This window comes from Triturus cristatus, chromosome 11 (assembly GCF_964204655.1).
Source record: "Triturus cristatus chromosome 11, aTriCri1.1, whole genome shotgun sequence".
NCBI classification, from domain to species: domain Eukaryota; kingdom Metazoa; phylum Chordata; class Amphibia; order Caudata; family Salamandridae; genus Triturus; species Triturus cristatus.
The window spans coordinates 50,843,758-50,865,287 of record NC_140594.1 but is presented as its reverse complement, the minus strand read 5'-3'; the positions used below and the strand labels follow the sequence as shown (position 1 = coordinate 50,865,287).

At 44.3% G+C, this 21,530-nt stretch overlaps 1 protein-coding gene across 1 annotated transcript in view; it reads right to left on the bottom strand.

The window, feature by feature from the left end:
- Positions 1-13,730: 13,730 nt before the first annotated feature.
- The window catches only part of YPEL1 (yippee like 1), a 332,894-nt gene continuing 325,094 nt past the window's right edge, over positions 13,731-21,530 (bottom strand). Inside the window, exon 5 of the mRNA XM_085635827.1 lies at positions 13,731-20,056. Coding sequence (XP_085491953.1) covers positions 19,967-20,056 — 90 coding nt within the window. The 3' untranslated portion in view covers positions 13,731-19,966. The remainder of the gene's footprint in view (positions 20,057-21,530) is intronic.

The window sequence follows — 21,530 nt, the reverse complement described above, 5'->3', positions numbered from 1 at the left end:
GACTGTGTTGTACTTACCTCTAAACTCATAAAGAGTGCTGAGGGTTTGCTTAGAATAAATACACTTTATTTTATATATATATCTGTTGTGGTGTCCTTTCATTTGGTATTCAAGGGATTATATATGGTATCACAGCTGGCTTCACATGCCATTCAGAGTTTAGCCTAAGACTGCTCTTGTCCATGCTACCACTAGGATAGCTGGTCTATAAGGTTGACTTTACAACCAATCACCATAAGGGTATTTGGACTGATATAAGCTGTACACTATAACTAGTGACATCATACATCAGGCCAACTTCTCACACCTGTTTTTATAACGAAGCGCTGGGGATTACCGGTTCCCTCTCTCCAACGTTAATTGGACTTGGGGTAGACCAGGACCTACAGGGGAATCCTGGGGAAAAATTAGTGTTTATTGGCATGGCAATACTGCGTCTATATTTAGCATTTGTCTGGCTGGATCCTAATCCACCAGGGTTCCAACAATGGCTCTCCTGGTTACTTGCGAATTATAATATCGAAAAATCTATCTATGCAAGGAGGGGAACGTGCTCCCGAAGTAAAGGTCGAGAAATTTGGGGACCTTTGACTAGATGGTTGACGATTAATGAGTGATTGATTAAAAGTTTCCCATAAACTTGTACATGAATCTGGAAAGCTACCGGAGGGTGACCAACCCTCAGATGGGGCGGGAGGGGAGGCAAGGGCAGGTGGGGGTTAAATCGGGTGGAAACATTTCTTATGCAATATTCTTATGTATTACTTTATTGTTTTTTCTCTTTATATCACCTACATAATGTATAATATTGCCGAATTTATTGATTCTATCTTTGCATAAATAAAAATAAAAAAAGATTCCATACTGGTGCTGGAGGGATTCTTGGTGGTATTACTCTTTTTAAGCCCTCCATAAAGGCTTTAATGACATGAACTTTGAATAAAGATAAATTCTGTCTATTCTGCAAATACGCAGCTACTGCTGCAAGATGCAAAGAAATAGATGTCAGCTAGCCTACATTGCTATAAGTGTAAAAGGTAACAGATAATGTTCAGAACAGAACAAATATCCCAGACCAATTCATCCATAGGGCATTTCCTTTGGATAGAGAGTGGGAACCTGGAGGCGAAGTTTGGGCATTGTGCGGTGTCTACTGTGGCGAAAAGATCTATTTGTGGGTGTCCCCACTGTTGAAAGTATGGAAGGAGAACTTGGGGATGAAGTTACCACTCGTGTATTTGCTGCCTCCATCTGCTGAGGTCAGCAATTTGATTGTTCACTCCTGGAAGGTGTTCTGCCAGAAGGTGAATTTTGTGATGGATTGCCCATTTGCAAATTGTCTAAGACAGGTGTGAGAGTTGGAGTGTGTGTCCCTCCCTGTTTTTGTACATAGTACATTGCTGTCATGTTGTCTGTGCGGACTAGGACAACTTTGCCTGCAAGATGAGACTAAAAATCTTTCAGCGCTAGAAATACTGCTAGAAGCTCTAGATCGTGGATGTGGAGATGCTTGCGTTTGTCGTCCCAGAGACCCTAAATTGTGTAATGATGAAGATATGCACCCCAACCTGTGAAAGATGCGTCTGCTGTTAGCGCGATTTGTGTAACAATTGTTGAAAGGCCGCCCTTTTGATCAATTTTGTGAGTTCCAGCACTGTAGAGAGCGAAGGGTGTGGCTGTCTACCAACACTAGATCTGTTAACTGACCCTGTGACTGATTCCATTGACGTGCCAAGCATTCTTGTAGTGGATGCATGTGTAGTCTTGCATGAGGCACTACTACAATGTATAACGCCATAATTCCTAGTAGGCGCATGAAAGTCCTGGCTGGCAAGGATTGGTCGATTTGGAACTGCAGCAATAGAGTTTGGATATTGCAAATTCTGGCTGCATTGGGAGAGGTTAGAGCCGTGTGAGTGTTGACAGTGGCTCCTGATAAAATTTGTATCTGTGAGGGCTGCAAGTAAGACTTTTGCATGTTGACCATGAAACCCAACTGGTGGAGTAGATGTAGCGTTGTCTGAGTGTGTTCTAGACACTTTTGATGTGTGCTAGCTTTGATGAGCCAGTCGTCTAGGTACACGAAGACATGAATTTGTTGTCTTTTGAGATGAGCTGCCACTACTGCTAGACATTTGGTAAACACTCTGGGAGATGTAGTTACTCCGATTGGGAGTACTTTGAACTGGTAGTGTTTGCCTGCTATCACAAATCTGAGATATTTGCGATGAGCTGAATGAATGGGGATGTGAAAATATGCATCTTAAGTCTAGCATAGATATAAAATCGCCTTGCTGTAGAAGTGGAAGAATTTATTGAAGCGTTACCATATAAAGAAATGTGTTATGGCGGTATGTAGTAGTTTAACCATCTGAGATCCAAAATTGGTCTTAAGGAACAGTCTTTTTTGGGGATTAGAAAATAAAGAGTAAAATCCTGAACCTTGGTAGTGTAATGGAACTGGCTATATGGTCACTGTTTGTTAGGGGAAGGGGTGTTACGCGGTGTGGCGCCTTTACCCCATACCCTTGGAATTGTTTCCTCTATACCCTCCTCTATTGAAACCTCTAGAGGGAGAGAATTGGGTATTGCTTTTGTGAGAGGAAGCATTTGGGTCTGATGAGGTTTTAGACCCTGTTCTGTAAAAGGAATTTTTTTTTTTTTTTAACAACACTTTTTATTAATCAAGTAGGCAAGGGCTGCAGGCCCCTGACAAACCAGGGGAAACTGCCACATAATAAATAGCAACAATACTTGACATTTTGTCGTATAGAGGAACAATGAAGAGCTATTCATACGGCATTGATCAAGAACCCCCCCCCCCCTTCCCAACGCCCAACCCCCTCCCCCCGACCGCACCACCGCCAGACACCACCAGAACCATCACCGCACAGTTAGTATGCCGTACCACGCATGGCATTCAAGGAGGCCCCAAATCTCCATCCTCAGGGACCGGTGCAAGGAAAATGCCCCTATAATCGGCCCACCGCTTCCAAATCTTGAAGTGTTTCCGAGGGCACCCACGCGCCCTAAAGATCGGTAGCTCCAGACCCATATTGAAATCCAGACCCCGTTTCCAAACATTGAGAGAGGGAGCCACCGGGGCCTTCCACGCACGGGCTAGATCCCGCTTGGCTGTCGTTAGGCCCAGAAGCAGCAAGTGGCGCTTATAGATATTGCCCCCAATATCAGCCATAACATGGAGCAACGCCAATCGGGGGTCCACAGGGAGATCCCAGCCCAACACTTCGGATAAGCACCCCAACACTCTCCCCCAAAACCTATACACTGCAGGGCAGTGCCAGACCGTGTGCACCAAAGACCCCACCTCCCGCCCACACCTAAGGCAGTCCGGAGAGGCAATAAGACCCGCCCGCCACAGCCGCTGTCACGTGTAATAGGTCCTGTGCAAATACCGAAATTGGACGAGACGCAGGCGGATCGCTATACAAGCCTCACGGGGGGAGGCCAGCGCCTCCCTCCAGTCCGTCTCGTCCAACGGCCCGACATCCGTCTCCCACCGTTCCCGCAGACCCTGCAGGGATGGGGCCCCATGAATCACCAAGGACCGATATATTTTAGAAACTTTCTTCTCCTGGAGATCCCCCATAAACACCTGGGCCTCAAGGGGACTGTATTCAGGAATGGATTGGATACCCTCCAGTCTAGGGTCGAGGGCGTGGCGCAGCTGGAGGTATTTACTGTAAAAGGAATTTGATGGGGACTGGAGCGCTCCCATGGCCTTTGCCGCTTTGGTATCTTTCTTCAATTTTTGTAGGGATTGGTCGACTACAGGATCAAACAGGTGTTCTTTGTCAAAGGGGGGTATTTAAAATGGACTGCTGGACCTCAGGCTTAAACCCTGAATTCCTAAGCCATGCATGTCTTCTTAGGATAATGCTGGTATTGATCACCCTAGCTGCGGTGTCCGCTGCATCTAGAGCACATCTGCTTGAAGAGTTAGAGATGAATTTTCCCTCTTCAACTAACTGTTGTGCTTTAGCTTTGTGTTCTTCTGGAAGGTATGGGGCAGCTACTCCATTTCATCCCAGTGTGCACCGTCGTATCTGGCTAGTAGGCCCTGTATGTTCCCGATGCACCAGTGGTAAGCGGCTTGAAGAGCCACTTGTTTTCCTGATGCATCAATTAGCTTAGATTCTTTGTTTAGGGGAGGTGAATCACCAGAGGTTTGTGAATTGGCACTTTTGCGAGCATTGGACACTACACTAGGGAGTTGAGAGGTAATTGTACCTTGATAAACACAGGATCTGATGGTTTGTATTTTTTATCTACTCTTGGAGTTAAAATACGTGTCCGTACAGGGTCTTTAAATAGAAAGTCTTCTTCAAAGGACTCTTTATGTAGGTAAGGTGTTGATAAGCCATATTATTGTCTGGAGGTGATAGCTTTGCAGGATAAATGTCTGGGTCATTATCTACTGGAGGGTCAAGGGTGCAGTCATTCCATGGGTCTACACACAAAAGAGTGTCCTCATCAATATGATCCAAATCTGGATCTGTATGTGGAGATCCCGAGGTGTTATATGAAAGGGATCCTCAATCATTAAGTGCGGAGAAGATGGTGGAGAGGGTTGTGGGGCAGGGTAAGCAGGGCTAGTAGCCAGGTCCTTCTTCAAAGCAATTTTGAAGGTAGGATCCTCTGAAGGAAGTTTGCGTTTTGATGGCGTTTTAGCAGAAATATGTCCTTTATCAGGATTAATATAAAATCCTTTTCTGCTTCGGATCTAATTTGGCCTTAAGAAGGTCTACAATTGGTTCTGGAGGCTCAGGGAGGCTGTCCTTAGATTTCGGCATCGAAATAGACTTGTCTTTGGGAGTGGAAGGTTTCGGCTCCGAAGCATGTTTTTATTTCAGAGCGGAGAGTTTCAGCTCCGAACTAGATTTAGCCTTTGATCCTGATGGTTTCGGATCTGAAGATGATTCGACTTGGTCTCGAGCCAGAAGACTTGACTGATTGTTTCTGTGCAAAGCTGGTAGGCGGAGAGTCATGAAACTGTCTCGGTACCGACCTTGGCCAGAAAGCATAGGTGGTGCCGAAGCCTTATGGATTTTGGAAGCAGTTTTAGGGGGCAAGTGGTCTTCGGTACTCATGGCACCTTGTCCCAGAGGCACATCTTCAGACTCCAGATCAATCTCCAGCTCAGGATCGGACTCTGAAACGGAGAAGGCCTCTTCTTCTGCAGCAGATGCTTCGATCTCCTTTTGCTCGGACTCTTCCCTGAAGATATACGGAGTGTGTTGAATGCTTTGACGTTGCATTTCTCGTCATCGAGCCCAACAATCGCGTAGACTCTTCCTGGACGGAAACAATTTACAAGCATCGCAGTCGTCCTCCTTGTGCTCTAGAGAGAGGCACAAGTTACAAATGTAAGGCACATGGAGAAAGAGAAAAGTTGGCAGGGAGCACTGTAATAATATTGGGTAGGGAGCCTTCATGCCGTCAGGTTTCGGTAAGGAATACTGCATTAGGATTAACCTTGCAAAGAATGTTATATAATACAGCTGGTGTTTGGGGAGAGAGCGGCAATTCAAGCTAAACAGAGAAACTACTGCAACGGGGAGTGCTCAGCCAGCTAATCCGAAGAGCCCTCACGTTCAATAGCCATTGCCTGCATGTCAGTCCGGCTGAGCGTCCCCAAGATCGGTGAATAGCAAGCAGGCGAAGTTGCAGGATTCACATGAAGGAGATAAAGTATCCGGGTTAAGACCTGACAAGGCGCTTTAAGCGTTGGCCATAAGCCATGCAAAATGTTGAGGTTTAAGATCTTACCCCTGGCAGCGAAGGCCCAGGGTTACTGGCCTATGGCCCCAGACGGGTTTGCCTTAGGCACGCCATCGGCACGCCCGCTGCGCATGTCCGCTCAGCCTTCTGCTTTAAGGGTGTTCCTCTGAGCGGCTAGCCACTACAACACCGGAAGCGAGTGCGACACGCTCTGCTCAAACGACACAGAACCTCGGTGGACCAGGGACGGAGCCGTGAAAGAAGTGAGCAAAGAAGCAGCAGGCGAGGGAGTGAATTCTAGTATATGCTTCAAAGCGGAAGGTACAAGTTAAAAACAAGCATGAAAACACAAAAATAGGATTGGCGCAGAAAGATACAGAGCTGAAAACGGAGCAGCGTACCAGCATCTATCCTCTGCACGTCTGCTCAGCCATCTGTTTTAAGGGTTTACCGGAAGTGAGTGCAACACTGGAAGCGAGAGCAACTTCAGTGTTGACCGAATAAGTCCGCTTTCCTTCAGGCTTTCAGCGTCAGTTTTTTCTTTACAGTATACGTTACCCCCGATGCTGCAAAGGTACCTTATGTAATGTCTACATACTAGGAGAAATTTGGAAAAATTTGGCTTATTTAATCTATGTAGGTAGAGCCTGAACCTTGGAACAGTCTGTGCATCCAAATCAAAACAGACTTTTTTTTGTAAAGCTGACATACATACCGGTACATTTTATGTTTAGGACTATCACTGAAGAACTTATGAAACAGTAACACATAATTGGGGCTATCAGGTTTACGGATTTGTTTTCCAACATTTCCATCTGTATTTATCCATATTTATTTTTTGGCCATCTAATTGGTATTTATTCATATTTATTTTGAGTTATGGAAATAAATGGAGTTGTAAAGACAAAGTTAATTACCTTCGGTAACGATATATCTGTAAGAGACCTAGATTATTTATCGATTCTTTACCTTAGAATTACCCCTAGGCGTCAGACAGGATCCGGGAAGTTTTCGTTGGCAGTACCCCTGGGCGTCGAAAGGTGGCGTTGGGCGACTCCGCGTTAGTCGTGGACGTTGTGGTCCCCTTGGATGACATCGCGGTAACTACTTAGACACCTCCCTTGCATCCCCGTCAGATCTGTTCACAACTTTCCACACCAGAAGCGCAGAGCCATGCAAGACACTGACCACCTCTGCATAAAACTAGGGACATGAAAAGGAAGTCCTTAACCCTAGAAATCAGTTCACAGAATGGGGAGGATGGGTGGGGCGGTAAGGAATTTATAACTAATCTATGTCTCTTACAGATATATTGTTGCCAAAGGTAAGTAACTTGTTCATCTGAAAGAGACAGTTATAAATTCCTTACCTTAGAATAGATACCCCAGCAATACCAACCCCGGTGGTGGGTCTGCGAACCAAGTTCACACCAGAAAGTCCTGGAGAACGGAATGGCCAAAGACGCAGTCTCTCCGGACTTGGCTGTCCAGGCAGTAGTGTTTTGTGAAGGTGTGCAGCGATGCCCACGTAGCTGCTTGACATATGTCGCCCTGGTAGAATGGGCGCGCAACCCCACTGGAGGCTCCTTCTTTGCCAAGGAATAGCAAGCTTTGATGCACAAAACGACCCATCTAGAAATGGTCCGTTTGTGCACGACCTGACATTTTTTGGCGCCCACATAGCCAACAAAGAGCTGGCCATCCATCCGGAATTGCTTTGTGCAATCCAAAATAAAATGAAAGCGCAAGTTTTGGATCCTCTCTTCCTCTTTGGAAGGATGCGGCGACAGAAAGAAGGTGGGCAAAGTGATGGTCTGTCCAATGTGGAAATAAGTAACCACTTTAGGAAGGAAGGACGAGTTCGAAGGACAACCTTGTCCGGATGAACAGCCAGAAAAGGAGGTTTAGTAGAAAGAGCTTGGAGCTCACTCACCCTGCGCGCAGAGGTGATGTCCACCAGAAAGGCAGTTTTTAAAGTCAGAAGCCTGAGAGGACAGTTACGTAGCGGCTCAAAGGGAGCCCACATAAGATACGTAAGAGCCAAGTTCAAGTCCCACTGAGGCATTATGAAGGAAACAGGAGGAAAAAGAGGAGTAATGCCCTTAAGGAAGCGATTTACAACAGGGGACTTTAAAAGAGAAGGCTGATCAGGAAGCCTAAGAAAGGCTGACATGGCAGAGAGATAGCCCTTAAGAGTGCCCAGAGCAGAGCCCTGCTGGGCCAAAGAAAGGAGGAACAAGAGAACCTCAGAAATAGGGGGTCCACCGCCTTTGCTGTCCACCATGCCACAAATTTGTATATCATCTTGGTGGAGGGACGCCTGGCTGGCAAGATAACATCACAGACTTCGGGAGGAAGGGCAAAGAGTGTCAACTGTCAAAGCTCAATCTCCACACAAGGAGGTGGAAGCTGGACAGGTTCGGGTGAAGGACAGTCTCCTGCGACAGAAGATCCTCCCGAAGAGGCTGTAGGATCGGAGGATCGATGGCCATGTTTAACAGCTCGGGATACCAGACTCTTCGTGCCCAATCCGTAGCCACCAAGCTAACTTGGGCCCGGTTGCGCTTGATCTTCAGCACTCTGGGCAGAAGTGGTATAGGCCGAAAGGCGTATAGAAGACCGAAACTCCACTCGTGCCGAAAAGCATCGCCTAGTGAGTGCCGCCTTGGAAATTCCAGCACGCAGAACTGCTGACATTGCGTGTTGTCATCGGTGGCGAATAGATCTAACAAAGGCTCCCACTGCTGAGCGAGACCTTGCGACCTCCGAGTGAAGACGCCACTTGTGATCATGCACCTGCGGTTGAGTTAGTCCACCCTGGCGTTCAGGGAACCTGCCAAGTGTTGAACCACCAGGGATATGCCCGGATGTTCCGGCCTTGTCCAGAGACGGACAGCCTCTTAACATAGGGTCCACGACCCCACCCCGCCCTGTTTGTTGCAGTACCACATGGCGGTGGTGTTGTCTGTGAACACCCGCACTACTCTTCTCTGGACAGAGGGAAGGAATGCTTTTAGTGCTAGACGGATCGCCCGAAGCTCCAGAAGGTTGATGTGGTGCCCGGACTCCCCCGGAGACCAGAGACTTTTGATCTCCGCCCCTCCCATGTGGCCCCCATCCCAGCAGTGATGTATCGGTCACCACTGTGAACTCTGGTTGGGGAAGGGAGAGGGATCTGCCGCTGACCCAATCCTGGTTCGTTAGCAACCACTGCAATTGACGTGCAGTGCCCTCCGAGATCTGGACGCAATCAGACAGTTTCCCCTGATGCTGTGCCCACTGGAACTTCAGGTCCCACTGCAGAGCCCGCATATGCCACCTGCCATGATCTACCAGCAGGATGCAGGAGGCCATAAGGCCCAGCAGCCTCAGGGTCATCTTGACCGAAACCCGGGATAGAGGCTGAAAGATCGGAATCATAGCCCGAATATCCCGGACTCGCTGTTCGGGAGGATAAGCCTGAAATTGCGTCGTGTCCATAACCGCTCCAATGAAGAGGAGCTTTTGTGAGGGAGGCAGGTGCTACTTCGGCACGTTGATAGAGAACCCCAGCGAATGCAGGAGGTCCGCTGTAGTCTGGAGGTGGGATACGACAGCCTGAGGCGAGCCCGCCTTCAACAACCAGTCGTTGAGATGGGCGAAGACTGGAACCCCTGAACTGTGCAGATGAGCTGCGACCACCGACATCACTTTTGTTAACACCCGATGTGCGCAGGTAAGGCCAAAGGGGAGCACGGTAAACTGAAAGTACTCGTGGCCTACCATGAACCGCAGGGGATGTAAAAATGAGCATCCTGCATGTCCAACTTTACCTTCCAGTCTCCAAGGTCGAGGGCAGACAGGACCTGAGCTAGCATCAACATTCTGAACTTCTCCTTCCGGAGGAAGCGGTTGACGTTCCTGAGATCCAAGATAGGACGCAGGCCTTTTTTCTTCTTGGGCACCAGAATGTATTGGGAATAGCAACCACGGCCTACTTCTGGGGCAGGAACTCGCTCGATGGCTCCCTTGGCCACGAGTGCCGAAACGACCTGTTGGAGAAGGGCCAGATGATCCTCCAACATACGATGGTACTGAGGTGGCATGGATGGAGGGGTAGTCTCGAAGGGGAGGGAATAGCCCCTTCGGACTAGTTGCAAAATCCACCTGTCCAACGTGATGGTGCGCCAGTGGGGGAGGTGTTGGCGAATCCTGCCGCCCTCTAGCGACTGGTGGCCCTGAAATGTCCGACTAGGAGGGTTTGGAGGCTGCTGCAGAGGGGGCGGTGGTTCCCATGTCCCAGAGGCTGAAAAGCTTGCACCGGCCTGTGGGTCTGGGCGGGACATGGTGGGGCACCCCTTCCGTAGCCATGAAAGGGCGAAAAGCAGACTGCGCAGGGCGGGTGGTGGAGAGGCCCAAGGACTTAGCCGTAGCCGAGAGTCCTTAAAGTGCTCCAGCGTGTTGTCTGCCTTGTCCCAGAACAGGCAATGGTCATCAAAAGGCATGTCCATAAGAGTGAATTGGACATCTCCTGAAAAACCAGTCTACCTCAGACAGGCGTAGTGTCGAAGGGCTACCGACGTGGAAATGGTCCTACCTAGCGAGTCGGCGGTATCCAGTCCACAGCGAATGGTAAACTTTGCTGCGTCTCTCGCTTCGGAAACTGCACAGGAGAGTATGGTCCGGGCCTCCTCCCGACACTGGGGCAGCACTTGCGCCACAGTATCCCACACAGAGTGGGTGTAACGGCCCAACAGACATGCGGTGTTCACCACCCGCAGTCCAAAGCTGGAGGAAGAAAACATCTTCCAGCTTTTTGGATTCCCTATCGGGTGGTGCGTTAGGGAATGCGCCTTTTGACATGGAGGCTTGGACCACCAAGTTCTCAGGAGTGGGGTGCTGGGAGAGGAAAGTTGGGTCACCCGTGGCCAGGCGGTGGCATCAGGCAATCATCCTATCCACAGGAGCCCATGTGTTGGGCATGGACAAGGTGCCCAAAAGGATGTCAGATAGAGCTTCATTAAACGGCAGCAAGGGCTCCAAAAAGCTCGCTGCCGGTTGAAGCAACTCTGTCAGGTTAGTCCTGACCGTAACCGTAGGGAGCTCGAGGTTGAAAGCCTCGGCCGCCCTACGTAATACCACTGCATAAGACACTCCCTCCTCCGTGGCCACTGTAGGAGACAACATGCCAAGGTCTGGTGAGGTATCCAGACCATTGGTTTCCCCCAGTTCCTCTCTCCAGTCTGGTTCGTAACCCAAATGGTCAGTCAAAGGGTCTCCAGACCCTCCCAGTCCTCCTCACCTTCCTCTGGCTGCCAATTTGGCCTAAAAGAACCAGGATAGAACAGGGGCACTAAAGTACCCGTTGGCACCGGATGCGGCGTCGATAGACGCCAGTCCAGCACCTTGTCTACATCTGGGTGGAGGCCGGGGTCGACGCCGACTGGGGACACAAACGGCGTCGGCTGCAAAAGTGGTGCCAGTGGAATCTGTGCCGGGGAAGGTGCAATCAGGTTGACCGGCTCCGATCCGGATCCAGGCCTGGATCCAAGGGACCCTGCAGTGCCAGGGCCTGAGCCAGCGGCATCGAAGGCCCAGGGCCCCCAGCTGAGTCCACTGCGACCCGAAGATGGCATGCATTGATTCGATAAGGTTCGAAGCTAGGCAGGAGTCGTTCCGGGTACCGAAAAGGAAGGGAAACTCTGAGTTGACCCTTCGGGCTCCGCACGTGGAGCTGCAGGAGGGGCACCACCCGCATCCCTCGTCACGTCGGCCAACCGACGGGAAGTCAAAGAGCGACGAGGCTTCGTCGACTTCTTCTTGTGCTTCGACTTACCTGAGGAGTGCGAAGACTTTAAAGAAGACTGGTGGTGGTGGCTCCGCGACCGGTCCCTCAACCTCCCACACGACCGGGAGCAGACTGCCGGGCCTCGAGAAGCTTTCGAGACCGCTCCGGCAAAGATTTCGGATTCATGGGGGTTGTGAACATGCTCCAGGCAAAACAGGCACACGCAGTGCGGATCGGTCACCGACAGCCGGCTGCAGGAGCCACAAGCCTTAAAACCAGGCATCCCTGACGTGCACCAGGAGTCGAAGACTCAAACGGTGTTGACAAACGTTGCCAAAAAAGTGACTGGAGGTACCGCTTTCTCCGGATCTACGCGCTGGCTGGTGAGGAAAATAAAAGGACAGGTGTCAGAGCGCGAGGGCGGCATCTAAGTAGCCACCGCAACGTCATCTCGGTGACCACGATGACAACGACGAAAACAGAGCTGACCGACGCCACCTTTCGACGCGCAGGGGTACTGCTGACGAAAAAACTTTCCGGATCCAGTCTGACGCCTGGGGGTAATTCTAAGGTAAGGAATCTATAACTAGTTGTCTTGTTCAATTACTGTATATTTCCACATTTATTTAACTGATGAACAAGCACTTTTACTTTGCTGCCTGTCACGTTTTAGCTTCTTAAGCAGCCAAATATAGCAAAACACTACACCCACAGGTAAATATCAGCATTACAATACAACTATATGTTAGCATATGCCTGTATTTAGGGGAATTTCAAACTGTTTTTAACCTCCCAGGGTGTCTTTCTGCTCTGCTGTTGTCCTGGAAACCAAGAAAACAGCATGGAGTGTTGCCCACAGGAGCACTGTATTTTTACACTTTTGTAAATAAATACAGACAGGAAACACATTGTTTTCTGTATATATTTATCTGTAAAAATCAGTAAAAGCGGAAAACTGGGAGCCTTACACATAATATATCCTGGAGTGAAAACATTTATATAACACCAGAAAAGAGACCTCTTACAACCAAGGTACTGACTGAGTTGAATTTTACCTTGGAGGAGAGAGAAATACATTTTACAAGACTTGAACAGTGTGGTACTGACCTCCAGATGAAGTTTCCTGATAGATTCAATAAGTGAGTTTACTGTACATCTTTAAATACACCTTGATGAATTATTTTGGACAATTAGAAATGAAGTGCATTTTGATAACCCCCGTTTCTTTTATTTGCCTTTTTTTTACATTTTCCCACCCATATTACAACATGGAACTCTTTTAATGCAAGTTGTATCACTGTTGCATATTACAGGACGGATCAGGATTAATGTATGGATTATTGACAATATTTGATTGAGTTTCAACCTGATTTGCAGACATTTTTGGAAGAACATTTCTCGGTCTGTCCAAATGGATTCTGTTCCCTTGGGATATTGTTTTGATATGTACTAAATTATTAACTTCTATGATCTAATTCAGATTTTGATTCATTTACACACTTGGGTCTCACAACATTTCTTTACAATATGATACACCACCTTAAATGATTTGATCAGGACACATGGCATCTTTTGTAATTTGACATCACGCTAATGATGGTATTTTTATATTTTTTCATGCACACACCAAACAAGGGAGTAGGCAATCTTTAAGTTGTAAACAAGATTCCTGGTGTAACTGAAAAGTGTTGATGTTTGTCCACTCGTTCAATAAACCAAGCATCACACTTCTGGAGTGTGCATCTTCTGAAGTTTGTTCTGGAGGACGAATAGCCATTCAGTGGCTATTGCACCAGTTGACTGCACCCACTCTACTGGGCGACGAACGTCTAAGCAAGCCTTACAGAACCACATTACACACTTACACACACACACACACACACACACACGCACGCACACGCACACGCACACGCGCGCATGCACACACACATGGAATGTTCATTAACCCTCCGACAGGCAGTACCATAATATTGGCAGTATTAACCAAAGTATTTTTGTCATTTTTAATTTGTGTGTGCAATACAATTCAGCCAAGGGAATGTCAACTAAGCAAGTTATTTTGAGTTTAAGTGTACATCCTCCTCTGTATTTAACCTCGATTTTCGGACCCCCTCAGCCGCCCAATATTGTACAGTATTCTGACACACAGTGGGTTTACCAGCATTTAACTTAACCTGAAAATAAATACAAAATGAGGAAAAGAAAAAACCCATCAAAGTGCATTTACTTTACCATCAAAAACCTTTATTGTGATACCTCAAGTAGATACAATATAATGAAACATCATACAAATGATGTACAATATTGCTAGGACAGACAGCAAAGCCATGTAGCCTGGAAAAAGAAAGCATCAACAAGTTTAAAAACAAAAAAAAGAAAAAAACAGGCACAAATCATTAACCATTTCTAATGGATCATGCTTTATACCTTTAAGTGAGGTTGTAACAGTCTTAAAAAAATGGCATCTTAAATTCACATTTATTTTGACTACTGATATTATACAGTGGGATGGATCACACTATTAGTAGAAGTACAATGTCCCACAACTAAACATTAAAAAAAAAAACAAGAAAAAAACATCACAGTAATAATGTTTTTAATTCCTCGCATTGTTTGGCATACACTGAGGGTGCAGATACTGTGACTCTTTGGGGATGTAGTCTTAAAACAATGAAACTACATGTGAGATTTGCTGAGAGGTTACATTAAGGTCTCATATAGCACTTTACTGAGGCAGTGCCCAGTTTCTAGATGTCTGTTGAATCGTATTGGTATAACAAGATATATCTGACGGAGGACCAGCCCCCTTCTATTTTCCAGTTGGTGTTAATGCTTTGGAAATAGTGTTTTGCATTAGGATATCCACAATCTGAACTGCATGGAGGCAATATCCTTTAGAGTATTACAGATGCTCACTCGGTTATCAACAAATGGCCTTTTATTCAGACCGAAACAGATGACAAGTCTTCTGTTAATTTGAGAATAAAGGCCACATTTGTTTTGTCAACTGTTGAATATCCTTCTCAAATAAATGTAGAAGATACTAATGCAGTTGGTACATAGTAATCCTGACTATATCAACATCAAAAATAGCTAAGGAACAAAATATCTGTACATTAAAAAAAAGAAACTGTGAAACTCGACCTGTCCAACAGCAATGAAACTTAAATCCAATTCCTCAAAGAAGCATCCATCTCTAAGTTGTTTCTTTAACACAAACCATTTACCAATTATGGTCTACTAAGTTTACTTTAGAGATACACAATACTGCAAGAGGGACAGCACCACTGGGCATATGCTTGAAACTAGGCAAAATCTGAAAAAAGTAACAATATGTCAAACCTTGCAAAATGTTAACTTTTTAAAAATCATTTGTAAACATAAAAATGTAAAGAATACTTCACAGAGTAATGCTTACATTTTCGTTCAAGGTCAGATTTCTCTTTGTGTGTTTCAACCACTTTCAGGTCAAGGCAATTTCAAATGAAGTAATTAGTACAAAAGCCATATTAAAAAGTGAAGCTTGTATGTTTTAAGGACAGCAATGAATAGTAAGATTAAAAAAATAAAATAACTTTTGCAGCATGTATACAGTCAAATTTGTGTAGTACTTTAAGTTGTGTCCCAACAAACTCTTCAAGAGAAGCTGACACCCAGTTATTTTATGCATTTGAATGAAAGTGCTTGGAAAATACAAACCAAAATGTTGGGAAAGCACACTGTCCCAATACGCACACAAAAGCTTTCCTGTTTAAGCTTATAAGGGAGTAACATACTGTTGAAAAATATCAACGAAGAAAAGAAAAAAAGATGTGTAAGATACCTCAAAAGTGCTCAAGTTCAATGTCAAAGTAAACTCATCCAGGAAGAATGTGCATACAAAACAACCATAAATATAATATTAATACTATGTACAGAAATGAGTTAGAGGGAAATGTTTTAACTTTTTCTTCAAGTCATTATTTGGTGAACTGCTAATCACAAAAAGGTTCGGTGACCAGCCCGACCTCTTCAGACGCTGCAGCAGCCACCTATAGAAGTCTTTGCTTTCACCAAAACACATGAGCTTTCTTGCTCTTTTGAGAAGGGCAAGCACTGCCTCAATATACATATAGACATAAATGAATGGCAAAAGTTAAATAATTTAGATACCATGTTTGACATTGAGTGGCAAGAATTTCCCCCAATTATGCATTGAAATGCAGCAATTTCCCCCCAGAAAAATGGTACCAGCCCAGTACTATTTCAACGGCACGTTAACAGCTCAACTGTTAAACAAACAAATCACAATCCATGGGACATAAATAAACACAGGAAATTATGATGGGACAGTCTGGGGAAACCATCATCTCACTAACGTATAGTATTGTTCTTACTAAAGAACTGCACTAAATAAGAGTTCATATTTGGATGATCAGGTTTTACACTGGCTTCAAAACCTAGTTAAAGGTCAAAGCAGAAGCCCAGAATAAATTATAATTTTGCTCCATCAAAAAGACTTTTATAAGCATGTAGTATACATACATTTGTATTAAAAGATTGTACGCTGCCAATCAGGATGTGTAAGTCACTTCTGAGGCCAAGTTCATGTCAAAAGATTTCACTCTTTTGGGAGGTCACAGTGATGTCACCTGCCTCTCAGTAGAACCACTATCCTGGGAATATAGCTTTCTTTTTTATGCCTAATATGGAAACTCCCTGCTCATTGAAACAGATCCCATTTAAGGATTAGCGAAATAATCCTTTACATTTACAGGGCATATTTTTTTTTTACAGAACTACTATTACAAATAAAATGCATTATATAAAGGGGAAAATCAATTGCAGTGGATTTCCACTTCAAACAATTGCTTGTTAAATGTTTCCTCCGTTATTTTCATTAAATTATTTAAAAAATACAGTCAGCATAAATCCCATCACAGTCCACCTTGCACCAAGAAAAATACTGCTCCTTCAGAAGGCCTTCATTTTTATAGACATGGGCTGATTGCCCTGAATTTTGCTTCAAATTATGTGGAGCAAACTTCCATTTGAAAGTCTGCAGGCGCGGATCTTCAGATGACCAGGTGCTTGTTTGCTTGTCAAAATCAGTGTAGATCTGACAATTTTGAAAGAACCAATAGCCTACATACATTTAGCTTTATATCATGATAAATATCTAGACACTAATCTTTGTATATTTTTGGGCAATTAGTCCTTCATGAAGCACTCAAGCTCATGACAATGTTAAATGTCTGAATTGTTTTCTGGTCTAGTGTTATTGCCATTTTATTTTAGCTTCTACAAAAAGAGTATAAGGTTTTAACAATATACAATCCACACACCTTCAGAATGCGTGCTTCTCTAAGGTAATGAAATATGCCGCACACACTGATATCACAATAGTCTGTGTAATCACTACAGGTAGCTTAAGTCTTCTCTGCCATCCGGGTGGGAAGTGGGGGGTAGGTAGGGAGGCGGCATGGGGAAGAGATTGTAAAATGTTTCATAATAAAACCAAAAGTGTATAGAGAAAAAGAAATGTTAAATGGCACAATCTAAACAAGAGGATAACGTTAGCTTTACTTTTATTCCTCATGTTCACCCTTCCCTTAAGTACCGCTAGTTTGTGGTATCCATTTAACACAAACATTACATTAAATAACACATTTAAGGTTCGGGTGAAAACGGCTTGCGTCTCAAAATCAAAAACCGTTCAAGAAAGGAAAAAACACAAATAAATAATGCACTGAAAAAAGACTCAACACACAGATCAGCTTACAAGGACACCAGTTTCTCATTGCTAAATAATCAGATAACCGGTAGATCTTTCAACAAGAAAGTGCAAGATAGCTTCACCTAGTGTTAAAGATGAGTCAATTTTAGATTTTATATAAAAAGGGAAAACGTTACTGTCACAAGGTCTGTCCCATAGATGTTTGATCATCAAAGCAATTACGTATGTTGAAGTCATATAAAAAAATGTTGGAAACATCTTTTGTTAACCTTCGACTTCTTTCCTCTTTGGACCCAGACTTCCCAGAACGTCAATATACACACTATATCCCTTCACTGGAATTTATAAGGCCCCTCTGCTGGCTTTCTGCATTATACTGCCAAGCTGCAGGGGAGGGTCATTAGTAATCTATACAGACCGTGACAAAGAGATCTAAAAGATAGTTCATCATAGTGCAGTAGGATCCAAAGTATGTCATCGGAGAAAGTAAACACTGCTGCAGCTACCAGCAGCTTCCCACCTAGTCTTTGAGCAGCTGCTTGGACACCTTACAAAACTGTCTAACGTGGCTCTGGTGAATCATTCAACTACAAATGGTCGCTATGGACTAAAAAGTTGGCATGGTATTCCCTGAAACCAGAAGTTAAGTGGAGCTGAGAAGGAGAAGTACTGGCCAAAGAAGCAGAGTGTGGTTAACAGTAGCACTGGAAACCAGTGCATGTCACCTTGGTACCTATTAACTAATTCCATACCACTTGCTTAACAGATTCTATGCGCCCCTGCCTATCCAGTTTACTTCTCTATTCCCTGCACAGCTCCCATCAGCCTGAGATTCTCCCTTTTAATAAATGCATAAGCTGAAAGGAGCAAGGTGAAATTGCTGGTGAAGCGGCAAACGACTGAGGCAACACTTGAATATTTGGGTAGAGCACATATACCAGGGATTACAGGATTGCCATGCCGTAATAAATATGGGAATACAACATTACAAATTTCAAATAATGAACAGTATAAAAAGACAGCATGAGTGATAAACAGATGTCTGAAGATGGATGGAAGGGGGAAAATTCCCCATTAGATGATTTTTTAAAATAAATTGACAGTGAACACTCAATAGGCATAACTCCCTATTCCGCCCAATCAGCTTAAAAAATAAGACTAGCCACCGCCTGCAGCAATACCAAATGAACCAATAGAAAAAGGGCATTAAAATTTGTCTTTATAACTTTCCTTTTGTTAACATATTCTTTTAATGTTTTTTTTTTGTAAACAAAATCTTCTTTGGGAGTTGATTTAACCAGCAAACCAGACACCGTTTAAATGTAAAGCTATACTGTGATCACATTTTTTATTAATGGTAAGTAAGGTGCTACCAGATTATGCTGCTGTGATATTGTTTTGGGAATATAGACACCTCTGCATTACACAGTGCTGATATTCTGTTTTCTCTTGTGTCCTCTTTAGTCCAGTGCATTAAACATTTTTAGGTAATATGGGACCAGCCATAGTATACCTTTTCCAAGTCCTTTGTACAGTGCCAGGTTCAACAGTTTGAAACAATTAAGCTCTCATATACATATATATATATATTGTATAAAAGTCTTCCTTTTTTGATCTTACAGACGCCAGCTGTAAGACAGATTCTTGCTTTCTCTTCTTATGCACAAGTTTTCTGTTTAGTGGAATGTGATTGATGAAAAGAGAATGCTACAGAGTACTTAGAAATATACTATGAAATACAGAACTAGGATTCAAAACTAAGAGAAGAGTAATCAAGCCACTGAAATTATTCTTCGGAAAATGTAAGTATCTGGATACTATTAAGAGTAGCCTGCTTTTCTTAATCTATAAAACTAGCCGTTTGAGTTGTTTATAATAGGCCTACACAGAGATATGCCAAACATGCTTCCCTCTGATATTCTAACGTTTATTTTCACACTCCGTGGAATTGCGTACTTGACTTCAAATACTGCTACAACTGGCAACAGTTCTGTCTACTCATCCTCTGGGTAATTCCATTAAAATGATGGTGCCTAGCATGTGTTTAGAAGGCGGGATATCACCTCGTCGAGTAGCTAAATAGACTATCAGGATTTACACAGTCCTCAAATGGCCAACCTAGATAAAAATCAAATAACTCAAAAACATTTAACAAAGTATTGCCTTTTGCAGTTGTTCCATTCCGATGTTTAAACTGAAAGATGCATCTGGCCGTGAATGTAGATTTAAACAAAAAAGCAGTACAGACTATACTGCCGAACTTGGAACGTGGCAGTCAAAAACTACTAATATTTTCGCAAACATTCTTGGGAAGTAGAACACAACGTGGGATTTACAAGGAGACAGCTTAGGCAGGGAGCATGCAAAGCAATACAAAGTAGAGTTGTAAAGTTAAAGGCATACGGTAAAAAAGTGGTCAACCCCAAATGGCATTTGTGATGTAGTGAATTTTTTCTTTGTAGCTTGCACATGTAGAAAAGGGAAGTCCAAATGTATTTCCTCTTTCCTTCAGATATACACACAATAATACACATACAAAAGAGGTAATGGGGAAAGAACGTCTACATATGGAGAAAAGGGTAAACATGGCCTCAAAATGGCAACGTTATCTATGTGATGAGTCTGTGAGGTTCAGTTGAGTGGAGTTTCAGGACCATCTAATCAAAAATTCCTATTGCCTGCGCTAGTCTTTACAAGTTGTGCCGCAAACACCATTCAAATTGTGTGAGAAAAAGGTGTTATTCACTCCCAGCCATTGTCCTTGATCATATGTGCCAGTTCGATGATGAATTTTCCTTCTTTATATTTCTGACTGCTTTCGAAGGCATGCTCCTGCAAAGGAGAAAAACAAGGTCAGCTCGTGCCTAGTCATTACATTTCACTAAGACTCTTCTACTAAAGCAGACAAGTGATTTGGTACATTGTGAGTGTACTGCACCTCGGGGTACTGCAGAGCAGATCAAATGAAGGGAGAGGCTACTGCCTTACAATCTTAGTTCGCCATCATGAATAACTTCACTTGATTAATAACTCCTCATTCCACCCCATTAAATATTAAACAATATTTCCCTAGGTTTACAACAGCACGAGTGGAGACCTCCATCCAGACCTAGTTTAGATTCTGTTCAGCTTCTGCCGCCTATATATATCGGTTTGCTACATAAACAAAATCTTTGTACTTTACACAAAGACTGCCTGGTCCAGGTTCTCTGGGGAATGCACTGCCAGATATCACTATATACCTTACTACCCATTACACAAATATCAACAGCACATTCGAAATTAAAAAAGCCATAATCCACAATGTTTTTCGTTGCATTCAACTGTGTGTGGCCAATTATTAATCCTATTTGTAACCCCATGCAGACTAGCTTCAAGATAGGATATGCGGTTTGGGTGCAAAAGCTAAGATTTACTACCACAACTTGCGATTTCTGTTTGATGGCCAGGTTCCTGAAGAACTTCGGCTAGGGCATTTGCCCCTCTACATAAGCATGGTATTTCAGGAAATGCAGGAGATTCTACATTCACATTCAATCATCCAAAGAGCATACTACAATGGTTAGGTTCACAAACCCTAATTGCGTGAATCAGGGCCATGGAATTTATATCATACATTGCTTTTTTATTTAATACCACTAGGGTGCACAAAGGCAGTTGAGCCTCTGGATCCACCAGGAGATGTCTAATATTTGGAGGCTTAATAAGTCCAGGGAAGAGGTGTGGCGCCGCGGCGACTGACGCTGGAATCTGGGGCTCACAGTTCGATCCCCGGCACCGGCGGCAGGTCAGCCCAGCACCATGTGACTCTGGGCAATAGCTTGCTTAATCCTCCCGACGGCCTCCAGCGCCGGGATGCCTTCGGGTAACTGTTCCCGCTTTATAAATACTGGATTTACATTTGTAGGAAAACATTATTTGTAAAGAATTCACAAATGAAATGATTGCGCCGAAGGATTAGTTACTTACCTGCAATCCTAGTTCTCTTCCAGGGGTATCCTCATCAAAGTCATAAGCACTAGAATATTCCCGACAATGCGCAGGACCCCGGAAACACAATCATATATGTGACAAACATATATGTATCTCTATCTCTCTCTCTTTCTATATATCTCTATATCTATATATCTCTATATCTATATCAAAACAATTCCCTTGCAGGCATAGAGCGACGCATAAATTATGCAAAAAGGAAGGAGAGAACTCTGAGTAGTTCCCAAGTTTAGGTGGACGGCAGCTCGTATACAGAGCACCCTCAACACCAGCGACACTCTAAATTTGCTCACCTCAAATGTCTGCTTTTCTA